Source organism: Lates calcarifer, linkage group LG13 (genome assembly GCF_001640805.2).
Source record: "Lates calcarifer isolate ASB-BC8 linkage group LG13, TLL_Latcal_v3, whole genome shotgun sequence".
Classification (NCBI taxonomy): Eukaryota; Metazoa; Chordata; class Actinopteri; family Centropomidae; genus Lates; species Lates calcarifer.
Genome location: NC_066845.1, coordinates 26,085,718 through 26,110,678, shown reverse-complemented (window position 1 = coordinate 26,110,678; position 24,961 = coordinate 26,085,718). Strand labels below are relative to the sequence as shown.

The 24,961-nt window shown below is 41.4% G+C and overlaps 6 protein-coding genes and 1 pseudogene across 11 annotated transcripts; all 7 read left to right on the top strand.

Annotated features, from left to right (window-relative positions):
* The first annotated feature begins 238 nt into the window (after window positions 1-238).
* On the top strand, window positions 239-3,545 carry LOC108881649 (natterin-3). Of its 3 annotated transcripts, XM_051075171.1 has the most exons (4): window positions 239-390; window positions 682-1,743; window positions 2,272-2,305; window positions 3,478-3,545. In XM_051075171.1, the coding sequence occupies exons 1-2, from the start codon at window positions 303-305 to the stop codon at window positions 1,728-1,730; spliced, it is 1,137 nt and encodes a 378-aa protein (XP_050931128.1). In that variant the 5' UTR covers window positions 239-302; the 3' UTR covers window positions 1,731-1,743; window positions 2,272-2,305; window positions 3,478-3,545. The 3 variants fall into 3 exon arrangements, with proteins under 3 accessions (XP_050931128.1, XP_050931127.1, XP_018529234.2); XM_051075170.1 differs by lacking the exon at window positions 3,478-3,545 and having other exon boundaries at window positions 2,272-2,851; XM_018673718.2 differs by lacking the exons at window positions 2,272-2,305; window positions 3,478-3,545 and having other exon boundaries at window positions 682-2,023.
* LOC108881648 (natterin-3) lies at window positions 3,478-6,735 on the top strand. Its single transcript, XM_051075167.1, has 4 exons — window positions 3,478-3,565; window positions 4,077-5,135; window positions 6,354-6,577; window positions 6,688-6,735. The coding sequence occupies exons 1-4, from the start codon at window positions 3,478-3,480 to the stop codon at window positions 6,733-6,735; spliced, it is 1,419 nt and encodes a 472-aa protein (XP_050931124.1).
* On the top strand, window positions 3,547-9,514 carry LOC108881647 (natterin-3). Its single transcript, XM_018673713.2, has 3 exons — window positions 3,547-3,565; window positions 7,484-7,568; window positions 8,074-9,514. The coding sequence occupies exons 1-3, from the start codon at window positions 3,563-3,565 to the stop codon at window positions 9,120-9,122; spliced, it is 1,137 nt and encodes a 378-aa protein (XP_018529229.2). The 5' UTR covers window positions 3,547-3,562; the 3' UTR covers window positions 9,123-9,514.
* Window positions 5,224-7,115, top strand: LOC108881593 (natterin-4-like; annotated as a pseudogene).
* Window positions 9,515-13,224: 3,710 nt separating the features above from the next.
* Window positions 13,225-15,283, top strand: LOC108881646 (natterin-3). The gene is made up of 3 exons (XM_018673712.2): window positions 13,225-13,310; window positions 13,765-13,858; window positions 14,064-15,283. Exons 2-3 carry the CDS (start codon window positions 13,765-13,767, stop codon window positions 15,149-15,151), a joined length of 1,182 nt encoding a protein of 393 aa, XP_018529228.1. The 5' UTR covers window positions 13,225-13,310; the 3' UTR covers window positions 15,152-15,283.
* A 2,235-nt stretch (window positions 15,284-17,518) lies between these two features.
* Window positions 17,519-19,858, top strand: LOC108881644 (natterin-3). The gene is made up of 3 exons (XM_018673707.2): window positions 17,519-17,610; window positions 18,461-18,575; window positions 18,675-19,858. The coding sequence occupies exons 2-3, from the start codon at window positions 18,461-18,463 to the stop codon at window positions 19,763-19,765; spliced, it is 1,206 nt and encodes a 401-aa protein (XP_018529223.1). The 5' UTR covers window positions 17,519-17,610; the 3' UTR covers window positions 19,766-19,858.
* Window positions 19,859-20,511: 653 nt separating this feature from the next.
* On the top strand, window positions 20,512-23,892 carry ptrh1 (peptidyl-tRNA hydrolase 1 homolog). 4 transcript variants are annotated; one of them, XM_018673710.2, is made up of 6 exons: window positions 20,512-20,721; window positions 21,091-21,216; window positions 22,214-22,433; window positions 22,733-22,832; window positions 22,924-22,969; window positions 23,342-23,892. In XM_018673710.2, exons 2-6 carry the CDS (start codon window positions 21,109-21,111, stop codon window positions 23,609-23,611), a joined length of 744 nt encoding a protein of 247 aa, XP_018529226.1. In that variant the 5' UTR covers window positions 20,512-20,721; window positions 21,091-21,108; the 3' UTR covers window positions 23,612-23,892. The 4 variants fall into 4 exon arrangements, with proteins under 4 accessions (XP_018529226.1, XP_018529227.1, XP_018529224.1 ...); XM_018673711.2 differs by having other exon boundaries at window positions 21,088-21,216; XM_018673708.2 differs by lacking the exon at window positions 20,512-20,721 and having other exon boundaries at window positions 20,728-21,216.
* Window positions 23,893-24,961: the final 1,069 nt, after the last annotated feature.

Sequence of the window (24,961 nt, the reverse complement as noted above, 5' to 3'; positions counted from 1 at the left end):
CAAATTGTGAGCCTACATCACAAAAGAATTAGGACTATGAATGTCTCTAGGGTACTTTGTTGATGAGAGAAGGCATTTATTTAGTGATTAAGATGTCATAAATTTCATTATCTTGAAATTTGAAAATGTACCAGCCTACATTTCTATCATGTAGCAATTTCACTGTAGAAAGTAAAATGAATAGAAAAAGAGACAATTAGGTGTTAGCATTTAAGGTGTGAATTCTTAACCAAGCTTGTTTGTTACTTACCTGATTTAGTGCAGGCAACTAACAATGATTTGTTTCTGTATGTTATATCCAGATGAAGCTGTCACTGTTGTTGGTGTTTGCTCTGCTGGCTCTGTCCTCAGCCAGTTCTCTGGACACTGGGAACACAGAGGACAGAAATGGTGAGCACAATCTGAAATTATAAAGTTTCCTTGGTGATACTTTCTTTGGAAAGTACAAAAATGCTCTATAGAGCATCAAAGGATATTAAGATAATAACAAGACTAAGCGTCCACAGCCATGCCACCAGCTCTGTAAAGCTGTACTTAAGCACAGTGGTTCTAATTTGGCTAAATGCTAATGTAAACAAACTTATGTTCTGTAGAGCCCTGTTTGGTCAAAGGTAATTCATGATCCATACATGTGTTTTTTCTCCTTTCTTAATCCAATCTGCTCACTGAACCTGAATCTAGGAGGCAGCCCTGAACTCACCGCTGTTGCAAAGTTAAGACAGAAGAGGCAGGTTCAGTCTTCCTCCATTGCATCTCATGATGGCTCTAACCTGCAGTGGGTGACCTGGGACAACTCTCTCCCAAATGATGCTGTTTCAATTTACAACGACTACGCTGATCGCATTGACTATATCTGCAAACACAAATGTGAGGCTGGGTTTTATACCCCCAGTGAAGGTCCTTATTGTCACTATGCAAACAAAACAAAAACCTATCGTGGTTCCCCTTTTGAGATCCTGGTGAACAAAGACAACTTTGAGATCCTGGAGTGGAAGGACGATTCATATGGTTCAGTGCCCAAGGATTCAGTCAGGACCTGCCCTGGAGAGGACACATATGTAGGAATGAACAAATATGGACTTGGGAAGGTGTCTACTAAAGAGAAAGTCTTCTACTTGCCTTGGAAGGGTTCTGAATATAACTACAAGTCCTATCAGGTCCTGACTACTAATGAGAATATAATCAGCCAGAAGATCTACAATGTTAAGTACAACACTGATGAGTCTAAAATCATCCAGTATCCTCCAGAGACCATGCATGAAACAGCCATCAGCAACTCTGAATGCCACCCAGTATTGAAAAGAGATTCCCTCTCAAAGACATATCAGGAGGAGAACAGGTGGAACACCGGCTTTTCTATCAAAGCTGGTGTTGAGACGACCATCATTGCTAGCACCCCCTTGATCTTCTCGAGAGGGATTGATTTTGGTGCAGAGAAGACGTTACAGTTCTTCGGAGGACACACAGTGGTAGACACCATCACTGATACTGTCTCTCTGGACCTCACCGCCCCACCAAACCACCACTGTGTGGTTAAAATGGTGCAGTATAAGCAGAAAGTTGACATCCCATTCACAGCACACCTCAGCCGCACCTACAGTAACGGAGAGGTCCACACAACGCTCATCACTGGGACATATGACAGCATTCGGGTTCGAGAAGTCCGGGCCGTGGTGGACAGATGTGAACCTCTGGACGCCAAGCCTTGCAAAGCCCCAAATGACATCTGATATTATGTATCATGTAAGTATTCAGTCACCCATCCAAATCTTCTGCGTCTGATGCTTCTCTTGTTTGTGTTTTTTTTTTTTTTTTTTGTATTTTGGAGGCTTATGCTACTAATTTGTGATGACACCAGGCTGTTGTCCTTATTGAATTTGAATTCACTTCTTGAAAGCCACTTTGGATGAAAAGAAATAAGTGTAATGTAACAAAATATTAAAATTAACATCTGCTTTTTAAAAATGTTGTACTTTGCAACCTTGTCGGCTACATAAATAAAATCACATGCATTTTAAAGTCACATGTGTTTCTCTTAGTGTTACTTGACTTGGCTGTTTCATTACAGAATGATGTTTTCACCCACTCAAAGTTTCTCTTTGCTCACCTTAAATCTCAGATTAAGACATGCACTGTGTGTACGAACAGGATTTGTGACATCACAACTATTTAGGAGCCAACCAGGACCAGTGAAACCTCCAGCACACAGACAGTGAGAATAGACTTTTCAATGAAGTAACAACAGATCTTTTCTCTGTCTATTTTTGACAGATAACGTGCTGCAATCGTGTGAGACACAACATGGGTAATACCCCGACCATACACACACACACACATTTGTTTGTCCAAACTCATGGACATAATGCATTCCCTATCCTAAAAACCTAAAACCAAGTCTTAACCCTCAAAAAGCAGTTTGTACCCATGGGGATCTCAATTTTGGTCCCCACAATGACAGCAAGTCCCCCAGTGTGTATTCAGGTTTAGAGTCCCCACTAGGCAATAATAAAACGCACACACACACAAGTTTATTTGCAAAGAATCTGAGAACAGAACAACTGACATTTATAGCATCCTGTTTTTGTACCCATTTCCCATTACAATCCCCTGAGAGACTGGTTAATGACATCTATTATTTTTTATCAGTCCTTATCAACCCCACTCCCTGCTCCTTGCACATAGAGGCTTCTCCTCTCACACACTTGAACGCAGGCATGATTCACACATATTCACACACCAACACTTAGGCACATTCACTATAGAATATAAGTGGAAAAAGATGTATTAGTACTGAAATAAGTTCCACTGAAAATAAAATAAAAGCATAAAAAAATAAAATTTTCCAATCTTACTACTTTATTTGGGTATTTTTTGCATCATGATGTGTCCTATCAGTCTGCAGATTTTATTCTTCATGTCTGTCTTTTTTTATGACTTTTTTTTATGATGTCAGTAGTTTTTAGTTTCAACCCCTTGTCCCTATGTTGGCATGGAGGGGAGGGGCAAGGAGCACGCAATTTATACTGACAGAAAACTCACAACACAAACTAACAAATCCATCCTCTGATGTCTAGTCTCACACTAGTGGACCCGTTACTGTCCATAAGGTTAAATGTTCAATGTCAGAGCAGATGGGCACCGTGGTGGTGAGTCAATATTTATTGTGTTTTCACCTCAGTTTCTGTGTTGTCTGTGGTCAAATTGTGAAACTGCATCACAAAAACCTGGGGTATGAAAAATTTTCTCCACAGAGAGTGTACACTATTAATGAAAAAAACATCTTTGTGATGATGATGAGTTTATAATTTTCATTCATTTATTTTTGAAATTTAAAAATGTAGTAGTCTACATTATGATTTTCCACTTGTCAAAGATTTTAACATTTAAGGTGTGAATTCTTAACCAAGCTTGTGTTTGTTACTTACCTGATTTAGTGCAGGTAACTAACAATGATTTGTTTCTGTATGTTATATCCAGATGAAGCTGTCACTGTTGTTGGTGTTTGCTCTGCTGGCTCTGTCCTCAGCCAGTCCTCTGGACACTGGGAACACAGAGGACAGAAATGGTGAACAAAATCTATTATCTATCTATTACAAGAGTACAAAAATGCTCTATAGCATAAAGGCATATTGAGATAATAAAAAGACTATGAGCCAGCAGCTCTGTGAGGCTGTACTTAACATAGTGGTGCTTTGAGCCAAACCTGATGAAACATGAGGGATTCACCAACGCTGTTACAGTTATTTAGTAATCATCAATGATTACAAAGGGGAACATAAATCAAACAACCCTGCAGAGCTCTGCTTGGCTAAAGGTAATTTATGTTAGAAATTGTGAAATTCCTTGCATTAAAATGGTTTAAAATTGTCTTTCAGAATCAGCACATGGACTAAATAGATACATGGGTGTTTTCACTAAAAAAAAACAGCTTTAGAATTTTAGAGATTTTCCTTTAGAGTGTCTCTCTTCCCTGATTCTTAAAGGAAAGGAAACATGATCCATGCATGTGCTAATTCAAGTGCTATGTGCTATTTTTTTTGTTGTTTGTTTGTTTTTGTTTTTGTTTTTTAATCCAGTTTCTTTGCTGAACTTCGATGTAGGGAGCAGTCCTGAAATCACCACTAACAGATTGATCACAGCTCTACCTCTTCTCAGTGTTGCAAAGTTAAGGGAGAAGAGGCAGGTTCAGACTTCCTCCTTTGTGTCTGATGGTGGCTCTAACCTGCAGTGGGTGACCTGGGACAACTCTCTCCCAAACTACACTGTTTCAATTTACAATGACTATGTTGATCGCATTGACTATATCTGCAAACACAAATGTGAGGCTGGGTTTTATACCCCCAGTGAAGGTCCTTATTGTCACTATGCAAACAAAACAAAAACCTATCGTGGTTCCCCTTTTGAGATCCTGGTGAACAAAGACAACTTTGAGATCCTGGAGTGGAAGGACGATTCATATGGTTCAGTGCCTAATGATTCAGTCAGGACCTGCCCAGGGATACACATGTACGTTGGAAAGAACAAATACGGACTTGGGAAGGTGTCTACTAAAGAGAAAGTCTTCTACCTGCCGTGGGAGGGTTCTGAATATTGGTACAAGTCCTATCAGGTCCTGACTACTAATGAGAATATAATCAGCCAGAAGATCTATGATGTTAAGTACAACACTGACAAGTCTAAAATCTTCCAGTATCCTCCAGAGGTCATACGTGAAACAACCATCAGCAACTATGAAAGCAGACCAGTGGTGAGACATTACTCCCTCTCAAACATATATCAGGTACAGAAAAGGTGGGACGGTGGCTTTTCTGTCAAAGGTGGTGTTAAAACAACCATCACTGGGGGTATCCCCAAAATCCTCTCAGGAGGTGTTGAGATCTCTGTCGAGGTGACGGTTCAGTTCTCCTGGGGACACACAGTGGTAGAGACCATCACTGATACTGTCACTCTGGACCTCACTGCCCCACCAAACCACCACTGTGTGGTTAAAATGTTGCAGTATAAGTACAAAGCTGACGTCCCATTCACAGCACACCTCAGCCGCACCTACAGTAACAGAGAGGTCCACACAACGCTCATCACTGGGACATATGACAGCATTCAGGTTGGAGAAGTCCGGGCCGTGGTGGACAGATGTGAACCTTTAGACAAATCCAAAGCACAGCTCCATATGATTTCTGATATCATGTATCTGTATCTGATGCTTTTCTTTTTTCTTTTTTAATTTTGGAGTGTTGCACTACCAATTTATGATGACACCAGGCTGTTGTTCCTGTTGACTTTGAATGCACTTTGTAACCCATTTTGCATGAAAATGAGTGCAATATAACTAACAGAAAATGCGTATAAACTCTTGGTTTTTAAAAAAAATTTGTACCGCAATAGATTGTTTCGTTGGCTGCATAAAAAAATCACATTGTATTTTAAAGTCAAAAATGTGGAATGTGTAGCTGGTGGGAGTCCCTCTGTGGGGTCGTTATCAAGGCCATATGTAGCTACCATAATGGATAATCTTGTGTGTATATCAGGTCTTATTTTATCTACATGTATGTATGCTTTATGTATGTTTCAGCTGACACATGTGCAGCCCCACATCAGCACACTCCCACCTCTACATTTCAGGGTCTGCCCTGTGCAGTCACTGCAGTAAACCTGATCAGGTCTGTGCCAAACATGCTGGACTCCATCTGATCCAAACAAATTTGTTGTGGTTTCATTTGACTAAAGATGAGCTGCCAGCCCCTACCAGGCCTCTGTTCATGTTTAATGTTGCAGTTTTGTTTGTTGAGTAATGGTTTTCTTCTTTGAATTCATCTGTTGATATTGACTTCCTGTAACAAAACTACTTTGTATTTAACTTTTTAAAGTTGTCGGTGTTAGTTCTCAGTCAGCCAGGTCATGTTAGCCTGAAGTGCCAGAGCTGAAGGCAACTGAACCTCTTTTAGTTTCTTGAAGATTTTTCACCTCAGATCAGAAAGGCTTCATCACTTCTAAAAATTGTGACAGTGCTGCTGCTGTCACTGAGATTTTCTTACTTTGTAAGTATAAAAAATATATATTTTATTTCTGGTTTTCCTTAAAGAGCAACAAAGAAATATTTTTGGTTTAAATGTTGCTGAAGGTAAAAATGAGTTTAGACTTTTTAACAGTGTTACATTGATATATTACCTTGACTGACATTTAGATATAAATATACACACATACTAAAGACATGTCACAGGATACCACATTGTTGTTTTTCCTTCACCAGTCTGTTGCTTCCCCCTGTTGCCTCTCTGTTGTCAATGGAAGTTCACATTAGATGAGATCACCTACTGTTACACCTTCTAGAAATCTGTTTTATTTTTATACAGACTGTGCCCTGAGCCAGGATCAGTTCAGCACCAACCTTCAGTGGCAGACCTGGTATGGCTTTCTCCCCAGTGGAGCCATTTCAATTCACAATGACTACACTAGTCGCTATGACTATGTGTGCAAATATGGGTGTGAGCCCGGCTTCTATAACCCCAGCCTGGGGCCTCACTGTCGCTATGTCTTATCAGGAAAAGAGCATCTTGGTTCTCTGTTTGATATCCTGGTAAACAAAGATGGCGTTGAGCTTTTAGAGTGGAAAGGAGGTTCCCACGGTTCAGTGCCCCAAAATTCAGTTAAGGCCTGCTCTTGGGTATTTTGTTATGTTGGAACAAGTATGGACATAAGGCCTTCTTCCTTCCCTGGGAAGGTAAAGAGTATTGATACAAGACCTATGACATCTATGACCATCAACATGGATGTAACCAGCTGGCACATTTCTGGGATTAGGTACAATACTGGTGGAGCTAAAGTGATTCAATATCCTCCAGAAACCCTGCGTATGTCCACCATTATTAACAATGAATGCCAGTCAGTTGTGAAAAAAGTTGAACTGTCAAAGACAAACCAGGTGAACAAAAGGTGGGATATTGGCTCTGCCACCACAGTGAGAGTTGGAGGTAGCATCACTGCCCAAATCCCATTCATTGGGTCTGCAGGAGTTGGAGAATGGATGCTGGCATGCTTTATTTAATTAGGTGTGTATTTTCTTATTTAAAGTATCAAAGATGGTTAAAAATATGTTAAATAAAGTGTCACCTGTCTGTCGCGTCTTGCCCGATTAATTCACACCAGAGAATCACAGTGGAATTTTTATATACTCCCACTTTTTTTTTCTTCACACATTTTCACCTGAGAGTGTTTCCTGTTTATTTGATGTTTGTTTATTGGTCAAAGTCTGAGCCCAGACAAAGTGAGAGTTCATATTTGTTCTGAGTCAGCAACAGTACAGCTGTAAAAATCCAGACAGTTAAACAGACACATAAGTCTGATGGTGAGACTTAATTTAGGCAACACCCTCTCACCTAATTAAAAAGCAATCATTTCAACACTGCTTGCATTGAGAAATCCTGGGTTGGTTTAACGCTACAAACTGATGATGACTAACAGTGATTTTTATTTTTATCTGCAGATGAAGCTGCAGGTCTTGATCCTGTTGGCCTGGCTTGCTCTGCTCTCAGCACGGCCTGGTGACTGTGAGAACAGCACTGAACCAGGTAAAGTGAAACTTTCATTATGAATTTTCCGTGCTGTGTCCTTATTTTGGTGTCACTTAAAATTACATGATCATAGACACTACTTGTACACAAACTGTAGAGAACAAGAACATTGATGATGATTTCAAATGTTTTAAGTTGCTACAATTTGGTGCTTTTCGGTTTCAAAAGCACAGAAAGCACTGTAACCATATTTTCTTCTTTTTTTTGAATAGTCAGACATGATCTAAGATGACTCTGGGTAACTCATAGAGAATCTAGTGATTGCAAGTAACGGGTCAAAGTTAGAGCTGCCTGGTGATATTTCATAACAGTCAGCTCTATTTACTGAGTGAGGACTGTGAAATGTGTTGAGAGCTCTGAGAGCTTGTAGGTGAATCTTTGAGCTATTTTTTACATGAACATTGCTAAACTTTAGCTGGACAATAGGCGTTGGGTGGAAAGTTTTAGCTGATACTAATGTCACTGTTCCTTTCCTTTTCTCCTTCCTTCCAACTACTTATAGAGATTGAGAACAAGCTGAGTCAATCTACCTCTTTCACATTTGATCAAACCAACCTAAAATGGGAGACCTTTGGTGACTTTCTCCCCAGCGGAGCAATTTCAGTCTACAACGGATACGCTGGACGCATTGACTATGTTTGCAAATATGGGTGTGAGGCTGGCTTCTACAACCCCACCATGGGTCCTAAGTGCCACTACCCATATTTAGAGAAAGAGTATCTTGGCTCGCCATTTGAGATCCTGGTGAACAAAGACAATTTTGAGTTTATGGAATGGAAGGAAGGCTCCTATGGTTCAGTGCCTCAGAATTCAGTCCAGACCTGCTCCGACAAAGACAAATATGTTGGGAAGAACAAGTATGGTCTTGGGAAAGTTCAAGTTATGCATGAGGCGTTTTTCCTTCCCTGGGAAGGCAAAGAGTATTGGTACAAGACTTATGAAGTCCTGACATTTAATAAAGACATATACAGTGAGCACATTTCTGATGTCAAGTACAATACTGATGGGGTTGAAATCCTTGAGTATCCTCCAGAGAGCATGAGCAAGTCTGCCATTTCCAACCATGAGTGCCAGTCGGTGACAAAGACAGTTACCCTCTCAGAGGCAACACAAGTTGTGCAAAAGTGGGAAACTAGTTTTTCCATCACACTGGGAGTCAGGAGTAGCATCACTGCCCAAATCCCATTAATTGGCTCCACAGGTATTGAGTTTAGTGCTGAGACAACCGTTCAGTTCACCAAGGGGACCACTCATATCGAGTCAACCACCCACTCTGTTTCTGTAGAGCAAGTTGTCCCACCAAACCACTCCTGCAGTATCAGTATGGTGGCATATAAGTACAAGGCAGTCATCCCTTACACAGCACGCCTCAGCCGCACCTACAGCAATCAAGAGACCACATGGACTTCCATCTCTGGGACATATGACAGCGTCCAAATTAGAGAAGTCCGGGCTGTTGTCGATCGCTGTGAATCTATACCTGATGCCCAGCCTTGTGCTCAGAGGAGTAAGCCAACAGCAGCCACAGGAGGAGTTTGGCATGAAATTTAAGACAATAAAACTATCTTGAATTTTACTATTACATTCAGTCAGCACGCATGTTTACATAGTCAGAAACAGCAGCATGACAACAGTATGAAACAATTACAGATAAATGGAATCAGCACACGTGAGGGAAATTTCTGTTATAATCATGTGTTTTGTAATATAATTATGCTCTTACTAATATGAATAGACGTGTCCTATATAACCCACATGATATTACAATGTTTAAGTTGTTGTGAAACAGAATAAAAGCAAGTCATTAAAAAAGAGTTAAGCCTGGAGGGGGTGAAGCCTCTTTCCTGTGTTCAGATTACAATAAGAGTTGCCTCGCCTTACTCATCTCTGTGTGATGCTGGAGATGTCTCCTGCTTGCAAGTAATAAATACCTATAGAAAATATGTACACTGTGTCGCTGGTATTTGAGTTCCAACTTTCATCTCCTTTAGATGAGAATCGATTGATCAGTTTCCAATAGAGGGGTAGGGATATGAAACAAAGGAAAAAAATAATACTGCTTTATTTGATTAGGTGTGTTTTCACTAATTTCAAATGTTTAGGATGATGTAAAAACATTTTAAATTTGGATTTTTTGTATATTTCCTTTTTTTCTTCAAACATTTTCATCTGATCGTGGATTGAGTATTAGCATTGGACCATTTGCATTAAGTAAAACTGAATTTGTTGGGCAAACAGATGTCCTCATAATGGAAGTGAACGATGTGCATGGTCTTAGATATTAGGCTGGATAACACTAGTCAGTTCTGATGGCAAGTACAAAACTGATGGGTTGACATCCATAAGTATCCTCCATAGGCTGTGAGCGAGTCTGCCATTTCCAACCATGAGTGCCAATCAGTGACAAAGACAGTTACCATCTCAAAGTGGTGCAAAGTGGGAAACCAGTTTTTCCATCACACTGGGAGTCAGGAGTAGCATCACTGCCCAAATCCCTGTAATTGGCTCCACAGGTATTGAGTTTAGTGTGAAGACAACTCTTCAGTTCACCAAAGGAACCACTTATAAAAAGCTCTGTATAGCAGGTAGTCAGTAATCTAATCAGATGAATTATATTAAACCATTGGAACTGATGTGCCACATATCCAGCAGGTGGCACTGACAGATCACTAACTGCTCACCACTACAGCAGTGCATTAAAGATCAAGTGTGAGACACTGAACTACAGTCATATACTTTACATTTACTATTTTTGACATGTTTACATAGATCAGTTTAACTGAAGAACAAGTGAAGCTGAAATAGATTTCTGCTACAGTATATACTGTATGTGGGGGGCTGGGGACAGGCAGGTCAGCATGTAAAATGACGACACCTGGACCATCTCCATGGCAACTTAGGACCATGAGAATTTGTTGAGTCATGTATTTTGTCAAAATTGTGGCTGCTGTAAATATAAGTTGACTGATCTACAATCCTTTTTGGTGGTCTCTTCCTTTAAGGTTTGGCTCTCTCATGTGATGATGGAAAAATAACTGGCACACTGGCATACACATTTTTTGATTTCATGTAGTTTATTAGAGGCAGTGATGAGTACTGTAATGAGTGTCTGATTGACTGAAGGTCATTGGAGCAGTATGATAGTTTGGAGGACAGAGATTACTGATAAGTCATGTCCTTATCACTGTTTTCTTTTACATGTTAATAATCCTGAATCTTATCCTGGATTTATCTGCACTCATTTCGTAATGGGTCGAGGGATCAGCATGAACACAACAGTAAGGTTGTAAATGAAAGAGAAAGCTGTTTATCTTCCATTATCTTTATTTTATGTGAATTCAGAATCTACATATTAGGCTGGCTAACACTACACATTCCCATCTTTAAAATAATGCATACTATCAACCAGCTATGGTATCATCTCCCTCTTTTGCTGCAATCCAGATAACAACTAATAAGACCTGTAACTGTTAATGAGTTTAAAACATATTTTGGGATTTTGTGGTTGTTTACCAGTATAACAAATTGTGTGTGTTGTTCCCCATAGATTTCCACCGTGAAGGGATGACATACAACCAAAATTTATAATTTAATTTAATTTAAAATACAGTTCAGTATGAGTCAGTAGAGACTCAATGGTATTAAATGACACCAAAAGCAAAAGATTAGTGGTGATAATATGCAAAATGACTTAAGAAATTGGTGTGTTATTCATGTCATTTGGAGAAACAAGGCTGAATGTGGAAAGCCCCTGCTCAGACGGGATGTTGTGGTACAAGATAGACTGTTTAAAAGTGAAAACCAATGGAATAACAATCAATAAGACAAAGTCATATTATTTTTGTGTGAAGGTGGATATTTCAGTATTTTATTTCTGCCTACTGATTTAGTGTGAAGTCAATATTACGGACACACTTGTCACAGCTCCGCCATGAGTCTACCTTTTTCATTGTGTCTCCTCCTCACTTGCCTGTCTGTGTGTGTGTGTGTGTGTGTGTGTGTGTGTGTGTGTGTGTGTTGTGGGCGTGGCTTCACTTACCTGGCTCCTGGCTCAGCTCCACACCTGCTCGCAATCACCTCATCAAGCCCCAGCTCAAGACCCGTAGCTCACCTGCCTCCTGTAACCAGACTGTTCAGTGGTCCCAGTGCTCTCAGAAAACTCCTCTTGTTTATTTCCTCATGCATCGTGTTAAGCTGTTGTTTCCTCCAGCCATTTCCACCCACACTTACACTCATCTCCACCTGCCTTTCCCCTGCCATCACCAGTGCCCCTCCTAAAACCACTGTCTCTGTGTCCAGTCAAACAATTAGTCACACCACAGGGAAATGTGCTATTAACCACCCACCTAAATCTGAATGGTTTTTAAAAAATCAGCAAATATATAAAATTAGGTTTCAAAATCATGATAAAATAAGCAGCTCTCTCTGCTCTGAGATGCTGGGGGCGTGTCCGCTGAAGGTGCTGAAACCATGCCCACTGTAACACTGCAGCACAGTGACCATTAGCACCCTGTTAGCATCCTGCTAGCACCCTGTTAGTGCTATGGCCTGTAAAACAGATACTAGCAGCCTTGGAGTTGTATAGATGTTCATGTTTGAGCCACACATTCAGCCTCATTTAAAATTGACAGCGGATTACCGGTGGATTCCTGTTGTCTTTGATGAAACCTTGTAAAACTAACCGGAGTAAAACGGTCACTTAATCCACCTCCTCTTGATCCCTTTGAAAATTTAGATAAGGTGACGGCAGAGTTCTTCTGCAAACTGAAGATGCATTTGCAAGAAGATGGCATAGCTAGTTTGCAAAACCTACAAACCCTTCCAGTCTAGCAGGAGGCACACTGATGCTAACGCAGCGCTGCTCTTTGTAACGGTTACAAAGAAGGGTGGGGTTATGCTGAGTGGTGGCTCCAGTGCATCATTGAGCCACCGTTTCAGATCCACCCATAAAATCCTGAAAATGAAACTGATGGAAAACTGTGAAACGGTCTAATCTCACAATGCAGTGAAAATAGTTTCTGAAAACATGTGTTTTCAGAAACTATTTTCTGACATAAATTGTGTTTAGAGACAAATCTGAGTTTTACTCAGACTTTAAATGATTTTTTTGGCCACAGAGATATGCCCTCATGAATTATGGCATCTCCTACCACTGCTATGCTGACGACACCCAGCTATTCATCTCATTCCCCTCTTCTGATACTCAGGTGCAGGCATCACTGTTTGCAATCTTTTGTATCTTCCCTAAAACATTTAATCTTTATCCATATTTGTTTGTTAATGCATCTCTGTCACCAAGAAAAAATTATTCACTTATTTCCACTGAATATAGTGCATGGACTGGGCTTTGGTGGAAACATTAGTGGATCTCGATCTATGACTTCTGTCAACAGAGAATTACTGTTACTGTTGTTTTACTGTAGCTATTAAACTTAGATACTTGATTCCATTCCACTATAATAATTTTGCAGATGCTAACCTCCACAGGAACAAGCTACAAGCTAGATGTCATTAAAAATTGTCTGAGCATGCCCTCCATAGAAACAGGAGTTGACACCACAGTACAGTCAGCCGTGATGGACAGGTTAACAAACCCATTGCACCAGTTCGTGTTTATTGTTCAGAGTCAGATCCAAGACAGAGTAAAAGTGCACAGTCTGCTTTATGATTCAGCCATAAACCAGTGTATATAAACCAGGAGGTGACTGGAGGTGGACTCAGTGAGGAGCGACTGTAAGGGTGAGTGCTGCTCAGTCTCTTTTCACCTTCAGTCAGTCAGACTCAGATCAAGTGACAATAATCTCTGAAAGTCGGTCTGCATTAATTGATTGTAGTGTTGTGATTCAGTATTTCCAGTTCTGTTTTTTAAAGATGTGTCAAATAAGGACTTTGCTTTATCAAATGTCTCCTGAGGAAAATCAATGAATTGAGTTATTGACTTGAATTTGATGATTATTAATATACTCTTGAAACCATCATGAAACAATAGTATAATCAGGTCTGCTGATGTATCTTGCAACAGAGATAAAGGTTGTAACGTGTTGTTTCAGTGTAACATGTCGAAAAGACGGGTAATGTCTGGATCCTGTTTGCTAATTCTTCTGTTGTTAAAAGGGTAAAATGTCATGAGGAGAATTTACGAACCTATTTCACATGTTGAGGTCAAAGGTGTTTGACTGTGTTTCATCTCCAGATGAAGCTGTCAGTGTTGCTGCTGTCGGCCCTGTTGGCCCTGTCTTCAGCCAGTCTGCAGGACATCGTGAAGAAGAGCTCACAGCTCAGAAAAAGTAAACATTTCACATGTTTCATATTTTAGGGATATGAACAGACATAGATATAGATACACATGTAGTATATACCAGAACACAAAGGCTAAGGTTTTCCAGACATTTAAAACAATCTGGTCCCTAGTGTCTGACTCAGTTCTCTCAGCATTTGATGAAAAGTGCTGCATGGTTTGATATGTAAACTTTCTGTCTGTGTCTTTTACAGTTTCTTTACTGAACCCAGAGCTGGAGGACCTGGTGCCTGAACCAACTGGTAGCAATGTGGTGTCAGCTCCTCTGACTCCTGCTGACCTGGAGCAGCAGCAGGATCTACCTTCATCCTACATGTTCGCTGATAACGTAAACCTGGAGTGGCTAACCTGGGACGGCTCTCTGCCCAACGGAGCCGTTTCCATCTACAACGGCTACACTGAGCGCACTGACTATGTCTGCAAATACAAGTGTGAGGCTGGTTTTTACAACCCCAGCCTGGGCCCTTACTGCCGCTACCCCTACGGAGACCGCGAGTACTACGCCCCTGAGTTTGAGATCCTGGCCAACAAAGACAACTTTGAGTTCCTGGAGTGGAAGGAAGGTTCCTATGGTTCAGTGCCACAACATTCAGTCAGGACCTGTCCAGGTGTTGGCATCTATGTTGGGAAGAACAAGTACGGTCTCGGGAAGGTTGTTCCTCAGTTTGAGGCCTTCTTCCTGCCTTGGGAGGGCGATGAGTATTGGTACAAGAGCTATCAGGTCCTGACCATCAACAGGGACGCCTACACTCAGCACATCTCTGATGTCAAGTACGCCATTGATGAGGTCGCCATCTTCCAGTATCCTCCTGAGACCATGCGTATCTCCGGGGTCACCAACAACGAGTGCCAGACCATTGTGAAGACAGTCACCATCTCGAAGGTCACAGAGGTGGAGACTACATGGAACATCGGCCGAGCCACCATGCTGGGTATCACAGGCAGCATCACAGCCAAAATCCCCCTCATTGGGTCTGGTGGCATCGAGCTCAGTGGTGAGAAGACGCTGCAGTTCTCCAGAGGAACCACCATGGTGGAGTCGCTCAGCCACTCTGTGTCCGTGGAACTCACAGTCCCACCAAACCATTCTTGCAGACTCCGAATGGAGGGACGCAAAATCAAAGCTGACATCCCCTACACAGCTCGTCTCAGCCGCACCTACCGCAACGGAGAGACCCAGTGGACATCCATCGCTGGGACGTATGATGGAGTCCAGATTGGAGAAGTCCGGGCTGTTGTGGACCGCTGTGAACCTGTGGCTGACGCCAAGCCTTGCCCCTGAAAGACTGACAGAAACATCAGAAGATATTTTCTCAACATCTCATGTTTGTAATAAAACAAATGATGTGTCTTTTGTGTTGACCGCTCTGAAAGAAAACTTCACATGCTGAAAATAAAATCATGTGGCTTCTCATCCATTGTCCTCAGTCTCTTTACCAGCACATGAAACAGTCATGATTTTACATACACAACACACAACATACAACACACAAACATCACAGTAATTAAGTGCATTTACTCAGTGCAGTATTAAAGACTTTGACATCCAGAATAAACATTACATGCTAAATTATTAGTGGTTTAAAGAGCCTTTATTCAAAACTGGCACTTGCAGAACTTTTTCTATAGGCTGGAGCATATTTCTTATGGAAATTACATTTTTAGTAAAGAATAATAAGTTGTTTTATTCCTGAAAAATTAAATGCATTAACCAGTTTTATAAAATGCAAGAGTGAAATTAGGACACTCACATAGAATTTTAACTGACCAAAATAATACATAATATACAAATATACATAATGAAGGTTTATTGTTTAGTTCACTTCATTTAATAAGGTCAAATGAAATTACATTTTTGAAATATAGTGGTCACTTTTAATCTGTAATTACAGTATTTAGGTACTTTTTTTATACATGACCTGTAATCTTCTCGTATTTTTTCCTGTGGACTTCGTGTCCTCACAAAGCCAGTCTGCAGTTAGTGTACATATTTCCTTTCCATAACAAAAGTAATCAGTACTAATGTGTATAATCCTAAGGTATCACTCTCAGTATTGTTGTCTTGGGATTCATTTGAAATGAAACCTCCAAAACATTATTTATGAGAATAAAAACTCCAGTCCAAACATTACTCAGCATGTAGATAGTTTTCAGGTTGTTCTAAACACGTGGACAATATGGACTGACAATTTTGGTATCTTTCCGGGTGTGAGAGTGACTGAATACAGTGATGAATATGAATATATTTATGTTTCATGCTCAATATGTTCCCCAAGGTCAGAATTTTCATCTGACACCATCATCAGGTATCATTTATCCTACAGTTTGTTTTTGTGGCTCACTTCACGTCAGACAAAATGCTCCAGTGGTGAATTAATAAAGAAGAGAAATACAGTTTGCCTTCATAACAATATAAGCAGTGATTCAGTCTGAATGACAAGTTCATTACAAGCATTGACACTCAGCTGAATACTGGAGCAGCTGAAGGCAGTGACAGTGCAGTCAGTGTAAATTACCTTTATACAGCCTTGTTTGACACAGAGTCCTCATTCAGACTTAAATAAATAAATTGATAATAACTTTCTGTCTCAAGGACGCACACAGATGACCATGACATCAGCGATTTTCAATGATAGGGCTGTGCATGGGGAACAATGTCCGTGTTGAGCAGCTTCTCCTCCGGTTTAATCTTGGCAGCCGGCGACATTACGCAACAAGGACCGTCTTAATCGATGATCCACTATTACAGGAGATCTAATCACTTTGTTCCCAGTCTGAGCTTATCTAAACATACAGTATCTTGTCATCGATGTAGAAAGAGCGCCACAGCACTTTGGACATCATGCAATCCTCTATCTCCTGATAGATATGGGACGTTAAATCCAGGCAAATTTATTTATGAAGCACTTTTAACAGTCTCATCAAAGAGTATCTTCACCGAGAGAGGAGGGAGGGAGGGCTGTTTTCTAAGCAAGGATCAATAAAGAATCCTGTTATCATTATCACCACGAATACTCGTTTTACACTCCTGAAGAGCTACAGGCAGATGTTTTCTGGTCAAGGACAAAGTAGATCTTGTATCAAGACAGCATGATGGCCTTTACCTAGGTATCTGTAGCTGGTTCTGGTTTGGCAGGAAACTAAGATAAGCTGAGAGGATACCATCTAAACCCACAGTGAACCACTGAAGCATACAAGGAAAAACTTGCTCAGCAACTGACATTTCTCTCAAAAATGTTAGATTGTGCTTGACTCATGAAAAGTAGATACATGTTGCGATACAACTGCAGGTGGTTTGTGATGCGGTTTTATTCTAATAGTTTTGAATCCAGACCATGCGGGGAGAGCTTGTCTCTTTCCACACAGACTGCTTTTCAGGTGTCCTTGAACAAGCCTTGACATTAGACAGTGGTCGTACTGGTCAGATGCTCCCAGAGAGATGATATGAAGGTACAACTGAAATACAACTGGATATTTCTGAAGAAAGACCAAGCATGCTCAGTCAACCTTCTGCTTGTTAATTGGAAAATTTAATTTCAGAGGGTTATTTTGTGCTAGTCTTTCCTTTAACACTAACACATCAGGTTTAAACTGAACAGCAGGAGAGTGTAAACACTGGGTCAATGGGCAAGAAGCTGCTGCAGCTCACACTCCTGTTTATTGGGGGCAATAAGTCTACAGGGAGGTTTTAAAACTCAGCACATACTGCAGCCAGAGTCACTGCAGGAGGAACCTGTCAAGGTAAAAACTGCTTCTATACATCTGAATGAAGTGTGGGTTCGTTTGTCTGATTAACATTCTGCATCATTTCACTGTCTTTTTGTCTCATAGAAAATTGATTCATAATCAAAATCAACAATAAATGGATCTACAATATTTGAATAATCTGAAATCAATTGCTTTTTTGATGTTTTTTTTTCTTGTTTTTAGAATAATAATTGAACATCCATCTGATTAATTTAACATCTGAACTAATTACATAGATCTGATTTGGCACCAGGCTGGGCAGGTATATTGTACTGTCCTGTTCTGCTGATTTTCTTGTTTTACTGTTGATGTACATTAAGCAATACAACTTTCTTTACACTGTATATGCAAGGACCTTTTGTTCTTTGTTTGTTTGTTTTTTAATAAATCTACATATTTTTGTTCTTACATGCTGTGATTGAAGGTAATACTGTCCTCAACCTCTTCAATCCCAATGGTGCAGCCATAAAAAACATGACTCTTGGGCTCAGTTTAAACATCATAGAGCTTTAAAGAATATAATGTATAGTATACAGTAAGGACTAAAATGTTTTTTCTAACCTTAAAGTCACTGCAATTGGAAATCTGAGGGAAACTGGATGTAAGGGATTTAACTTAATTGGTTGGGAGGTCAGCAAAGTCAGTCATTGGAGTCATATATATCTTTATTTAACGAGGAAAGGGCATCAATGAGATTAAAACATTTTTTTCCAAGAGGTCAGTGGTGGGGTGTGGTTAGGGTTGAGATGGTAATGCTCGAAGAGTTTTGGCCCTGCAGCTTTTCTTCAAAGTAAATCTCCCACTGATGCTCACATGTTGGCTCTGTTTTCCCCCATGTGTCCAGATGAGGTGGTGTGTCGCTGTTGTCCTGGCAGTGCTGCAGCTCTGCAGCCCAGCACTGCAGTCTGACCCACTGCTCTACGTCTCTCAGCTGCAGGACGGCCAAGAAAAACTCAGCAGTGAGTCATAATAACTTCCTGTTCAGGTGATGAACTCTAGTCTGTATATATAGTCTATATATCTAAACCATGTGCCAATTCCTCTCTGTCTTGTCACAGAGCCATGGCTTAACCCCACACTGGAAGATGTTGTCCCTTCCAGAGAGGTCATCAACCCTCCCAAAATTAGAGAGATCCCAGAAACTGAGACGACCTCACACTCCTTCCCCATGTTTGCTGAACACGTCAACCTCAAGTGGGTCACGTGGAATGGTTCCCTCCCAAATGGTGCTGTCGCCATCTTCAACGGCTACACTGAACGCACCGACTATGTCTGCAAAGTCAACTGCGAGGCTGGTTTCTACACTCCCAGCAAAGGAAGCTTCTGCCAGTACCCCTACGCTGACAAAGAGTATGCATCCTCCAAGTTTGAAGTGCTGGTCAATGTGGATCACTTTGAGTTCCTGGAGTGGGTTGAAGATTCGTACGGGTCCGTCCCCCAGTATGCCATCAAAACCTGCCCCAACTCTGACATCTATGTGGGGAAAAACAAGTATGGTCTTGGCAAAGTGGTGACCCAACACGAAGCCTTCTTCCTCCCCTGGGAAGGTGATGAGTATTGGTACAAGAGATACCAGGTCCTGGCTATCAACAGAGACAGCTACAGCCAGCACATCTCTCATGTGGAGTATGGCATTGATCAGATGGAGCTGTTCCACCATCCTCCAGAGGCCCTGAAGCTCACAAAGGTCACCAACCTGGAGTGTAGAAATGTGCAGAAGACTGTGCACCTGGAGAAGACCAGCACGATGGAGAAGACCTGGGACATCGGCAGGGAGACCCGCAATGGCTCCATCTCCACCATGAAGGCAAAAGTACCCATCCTCGGCCCGGGGACTGTGGACTTCACCAAGGAGTACACAGTGACCTTCTCAGAGGGGACCACCACGGTGGAGTCTGTCAGTCACTCTGTCTCTGTGGAGCTGCTGGTCCCGCCCAACCACTCCTGCACCGTGAGGATGGATGGCAGGAAGATGACGGCCGACATCCCCTTCACTGGCAGACTGAGCAGGACCAACCACAACGGAGACACCCACTGGACGTACATCACAGGCACCTATGACGGCGTGAACGTCGGCGAGATCAACGCTGTAGTGGAGAGATGTCAGCCGGTGCCTGACGCTGTTCCCTGCTCCCCAGCTCAAGCTTGATGATCAGTCTGATCAATGTTGAATTTACAACTCAATGGGCAAATGAGAAAAACTCTGTTTTCCATATAAAATACAATTAAAAATTTCAAGGAGTTTCTTTTTTTGTCTTCTTTTAACTGAGATATTTTAGGCCAGTCACTGTCACCAACATGACCCCTGAAAGTAATTTTCAAGTTAGTGATTTCATTTACTTCTTTTGCAGGTGTAAAGCTATATTCATACACTGACAAATTTAAAGATATAGCATCAAACATAATCTATCTAATACCCATCTTGAAGAAAAGCCCTAAATTAAATTTGAATTCACATGATGCGTTTTACTAAATAAATGTGTGTGGATTCAAATTACCAATTCGTAGTTTTCTACTAACACAATGCACACTGGGTTGCAGACAAGGTTCCAAGTGAGATATTAAATCAACTGTTATTTTAAAAAAAACAAAAAACAAAAACACAATGACACATGATTTTTTCATTCCTCTGCTTTAACATTCAAAGGTCAGAGTGATCCTAACACTTGCAGCTGATCTCACTGATGACTGCTGATTAGTTTCAGGTATGTTAATCAGGAACCTCACAGGTGTGGGGTGAGGTGCTTTGTTGCACAGTGTGACATGAATGGAAAATACACCATGTTTTCTGTTGAAGAGCTACATCCTTTGAAAAAAGCCATAAAATAAAGTGCATTTCTCAGTTACCCAGCTAGATGGCGGTGTAGCCCATTAGAGCAGGAAAAGCCTGTTAGCTCGTGTTGTCTTTCTAGCACTCATTGACTGGTGTGATGGAGAGGCATGACAGGAGGACAAGCTAATGTCACTTTAAATCAGAGTTCAGCATGTTTTAAGAAATTGCATATATTCTCAATGAGACCATTATTATATGTTGGTGCCAACGTTCTCAACGTATCTTGTGGTTATTTTATGTTGGTGTTATGACGTCTTGAGTTAGCCAACAAGGTACAGTAAGCTAACCTTAGCAAGCTACCAGTTACAGTTCTCGTCACACAATTAAACACAGAAATACGATGTAAAAATATTGCATTTCTCTGAGGAGTGACAGGTTCATGTGTAATGAAGATTCTTTTGTATAAACTACAGGCAAAAGATGCGAAAGATTCGGTGCCTATACAGAACCCCATTGAGAAATCAGCCCATTTACAGAATTAACATACATTCTATTTTCATGGGGATTGTTGTTTAAGTTATTGTCAAAACGTCTGAAATTTGATTTAATAACAAGAGCAGACAGACGGTTTTATAGGCCGAATGAAAGGAGTCACAGTTTTAAGTAAGTTTTGTCGTTGTTTGTCACGCTTTTTCAAGAAGCTGCTGAACTTTGTCACAATGCGACGACTTTTAACGAGAGTAATAAATCGAGTTCTGGTGAGTTCGCCGTTCACACCTGCGATGGGCATTGAAGCAGAAATACACACACACGGCCGCCGAAAGCTGGTAAGTGTATAGTAGTGTTATATTTACATTTCGCTAAGCTTAAGTTCACTGTGTCCCAAATAATCACCAGTCCGGATTGTCAAATCTCACCAAATATCATTCAAAAATCTAACAGTTTAGTGTTGTTTTGCTGATTGGTTGAAGTATATATCTTATACTTTAAGTAAGAAGACATTTTCTGAGTCAGTCTTAGTTGCTTTTCAATTCGGCATAGTTGTTATACAAATACACGCTGCTGTCATGTCCAACTAGCCATATTCTTCTAACTGGACAAGGCAACATTTTTGAATGGAGTTCGTACTTACTGCTGTAAGAACCATAAGGACAGCTGTGTGTCATTTCTGCTTTCTGTCAATAACCATAATCCACTGTATTACGTTGCCCCTGCCTTTTCACTGCGTCCTGTTTAAGTAAAAACTAAATAAAAGCTCAGTGTGTAGCAGCAGAACACAATGTTTGCAGTGTGTCAGCAACCATAGAGCCTGAGTCTAATACAATGTAGTCTATAGTATTTCTGTTAACAGAGCTGTCCCTGCTGCCAGTGGATCAGTACCATCAGTACAAGGCAGCAGCTGTATGTGTGTGTTTATGTCAGCCTCCTCAGCTGACATAAAGCTCTTTCTGGATTTTTCTGGGAAGCAGAAGACGAAGCTTTTTAGCAGCAAAAATCTATTTAACATTACTCTTTTGTATGTTTAAAATTCTTTTCATTGGAATTTTTAAAATGACATTAATTACAATTTCAGACACACATCTCTCATACTGTATAAGGTACCCACACTCTTTTTAGCCAGAAAATGTTATTTATATTACATTTAAATGGACTTTAAGACAGACTTTGCTGGTGAAGTGAAGTTGATGTTATTCTATATTTTTCTTACTACCTCACTTTTACACATTAGACATATTACTGGCTGCACCAGAACAACCAAAAGCTGCTCTGTTACACAACTAGATGGCATTAAATGTAGTGTGTGTGTTGGTGTGTGTGTGTCAGGTGGTGGGGCTGGGTAACCCGGGGATGGAGGGTACCAGACACAGCATCGGCATGGCGGTGCTGGGAGCGCTCGCCGCCCGGCTCGGCGTGGCTGACCGTTGGCGCGGCGACAAGCACGTGTCCGGTGAGGTCATCGTGTCAGAGGTCCAACACACACATGTGGTGCTGCTCCGTCCCAGGCTGCTGATGAACATCAACGGGGTGTCAGTGGCCAAAGCAGGTGAGCTCACTGTCTGATGTTGGGTGATGTTATGCAGCATCTCAGTGTGTTTGTGTGTGTGTGTTTGTGTCAGGAACACACTCTGTCATATCCTGAACTTGTGTTTGTTCTCACTTTTATCTCACTGTCCTCTCAGCTCTGCCTCTGTCACTAATTGGTTTTGTTTTGTTTGCTCCATAAACAAAGCTGCTCTCAGGCTCCTTTGTTTCCTAATCTAATAAATTGCCTCAAATAATCAAACAGAAATTAAACTGGTGCCATGTTGAACATTTTATAATCTGAAGTCTCCTCTTCCTCAGCTGGTAAATACAGCATCAAGCCTGAAGACATCCTGCTGGTCCACGATGAACTGGACAAACCTCTGGGGAAGATCGCCGTCAAACATGGAGGAAGTGCCAGGTCAGTTTCATTCATCGTGTTCTCATGATAATACTGAGCTGAGTTGAAGATGCAAAAAAAAATAACTTTGCCTCCAAATCCTCCTTCACAGAGGTCATAATGGAGTCCGCTCCTGTGTAGACTGTCTCCAGACTGATGTAAGTGTCCAGTCACCTAAATACAACATACAGGAAGTGCTCACAACACTGCATTTTTAATTCTTGATTTGCTCATTATTAAATTGATTTAATTGTCTTTTTTATTTGCATTTTTTTGTTTAATTTAATTCACAAAACTTTAAACTGATGTAACAGCTCATGTCTGATCCCAGTGTACAAAAGTTACTTTAACACTAACACTGGTTATTGGTGAGATAAGACAGAACTTTCTCCAGAGGGACACAGATTGGGCTAAATTTTCTGTTGAGACGTTTAGAATAGTTGAAAAACCTGAAACAAAAGAAAACAGACAGGTGACTCCTGTGAATGTGTGTGTGAACCAGCAGGATCACCTCCTGTCCTCTCCTGCAGGTGATGCCCAGACTTCGGGTTGGGATTGGCCGGCCGGCGGGGAAAACGTCGGTGGAGCGCCACGTCCTGGGCCGATTCTCCTCAGAGGAACAGAAGGTTCTAGACTCTGTTCTGGTCCAGAGTGTGGACGTCCTCCTCTCCCAGCTCTCCCAGCAACAGGACCCTCAGTCCCCCTCCTCACCAGCAGAGGGCAGACGAGCAGCACAGAAGAGAGAAGAGAGGGAGCGCTCAGCCTCTCCAGCTGAGGACGCTGCTGCTGCTCAGAGCTGAATCTCTGAGTTTCTGAACTCTGGTATCAAACACACAGCTGCCTCAAAAGATGAAATGAAGGTTCATCACTGTGACTGCATTTATTCTCTTCTCTCTGAGGTTAAATGGCTTAAAACAGATGATGGATGAAAACAGAACTGTCCTGATCATTTCAGTCACAAATTTCATTCATTCACTTTTCAGATTTGGTGGAAAGTGTAGATCCAAGAATGTTGTCAGGATATCTGACAGTACAGGATGTGTATACTGTATGAATGGAAATAAAATGATCAGGTTCATCAGATGATTGTCTGTCAGGAATAATGAACATTTATTCAGAGTAAAATAAGAACTTTAGGACTGTGGAGGCCGTAATAATCAGACAATATTCATTAAATTAAATACTTTAACATAAACATGCACAGTTTTTGAGTTTGTATTTTACAGCTGTAGAACCAAATTTAAATTCCCTTGGCATTTAAGAGTTAAAGGGTCAAAGGTCAAATCCTCTGAGCCTAGACTAACCTGATCAACCCAGCAGCATTAGTGTACGTATATGTGTGTGTCCATGTCAAGTTAATGGACCAACAGGAAGTTTCCCTGAAGTGGTGCGGCTCTAACAAGTCGCCTGAGTCCAGACGAAAAGAAAAAGCTCTTTTCTCGCAGCTAAACGTCGTCTTTTGTGTCTAAAAGTGAAAGCGATCCTCCTCACGCTGCTGTCACCCAAAACATACGCTTCTCCTCACACACTGTTCTCCTCCATCCTCCTCCCTGATGAGGCTCTTTTGGCTAAAAACATATTGATTTCCCCTTCTGATTGTCACACTAATTACACTCTTCATCAATTAGGTGTCTTTAATGAGTTGCATCCAGTCAAGAGGCGCACTGCGTTCTCACACTGCAGAGAAAATGCCAGAGGAGGGGGGGTGGAGGGGAGGGAGGGAGGGAGGACAAAAAAAGCCAGAAAAGAGCATATAAAACAGCGGAAAAGGGCCGACGAGCCGCTGAATGAGGGAAATCAATACAAAGGAGGCCAGTAGATTGCGATGGAGGGCTGAAGAAGAAAGGCAGCAGAGAAACAAAAGGAGCCAAACATTGTTTAGACTCGGTTTGTTTGAGGCCTTCTGTCCTGCCATAGCTCAGAGTCACAATAGCTGCAGGGACACACTTGTGGACATGAGGAGGTGGGGGGGGTCAACTCAAAGGAAACTTCTTCACTCTATGACAACCCCCACCACACACACACACACACCCTGAACACCCCTCACCCTCCTAAAACCCCCCGTCTTTCTGTGCTGTGACCCCGTTGAGCCTCCATCAGGCCACTTTCCCAGCCCCTCTTCGCTGGTCAGCTTTAGGAGGCTTCACCAG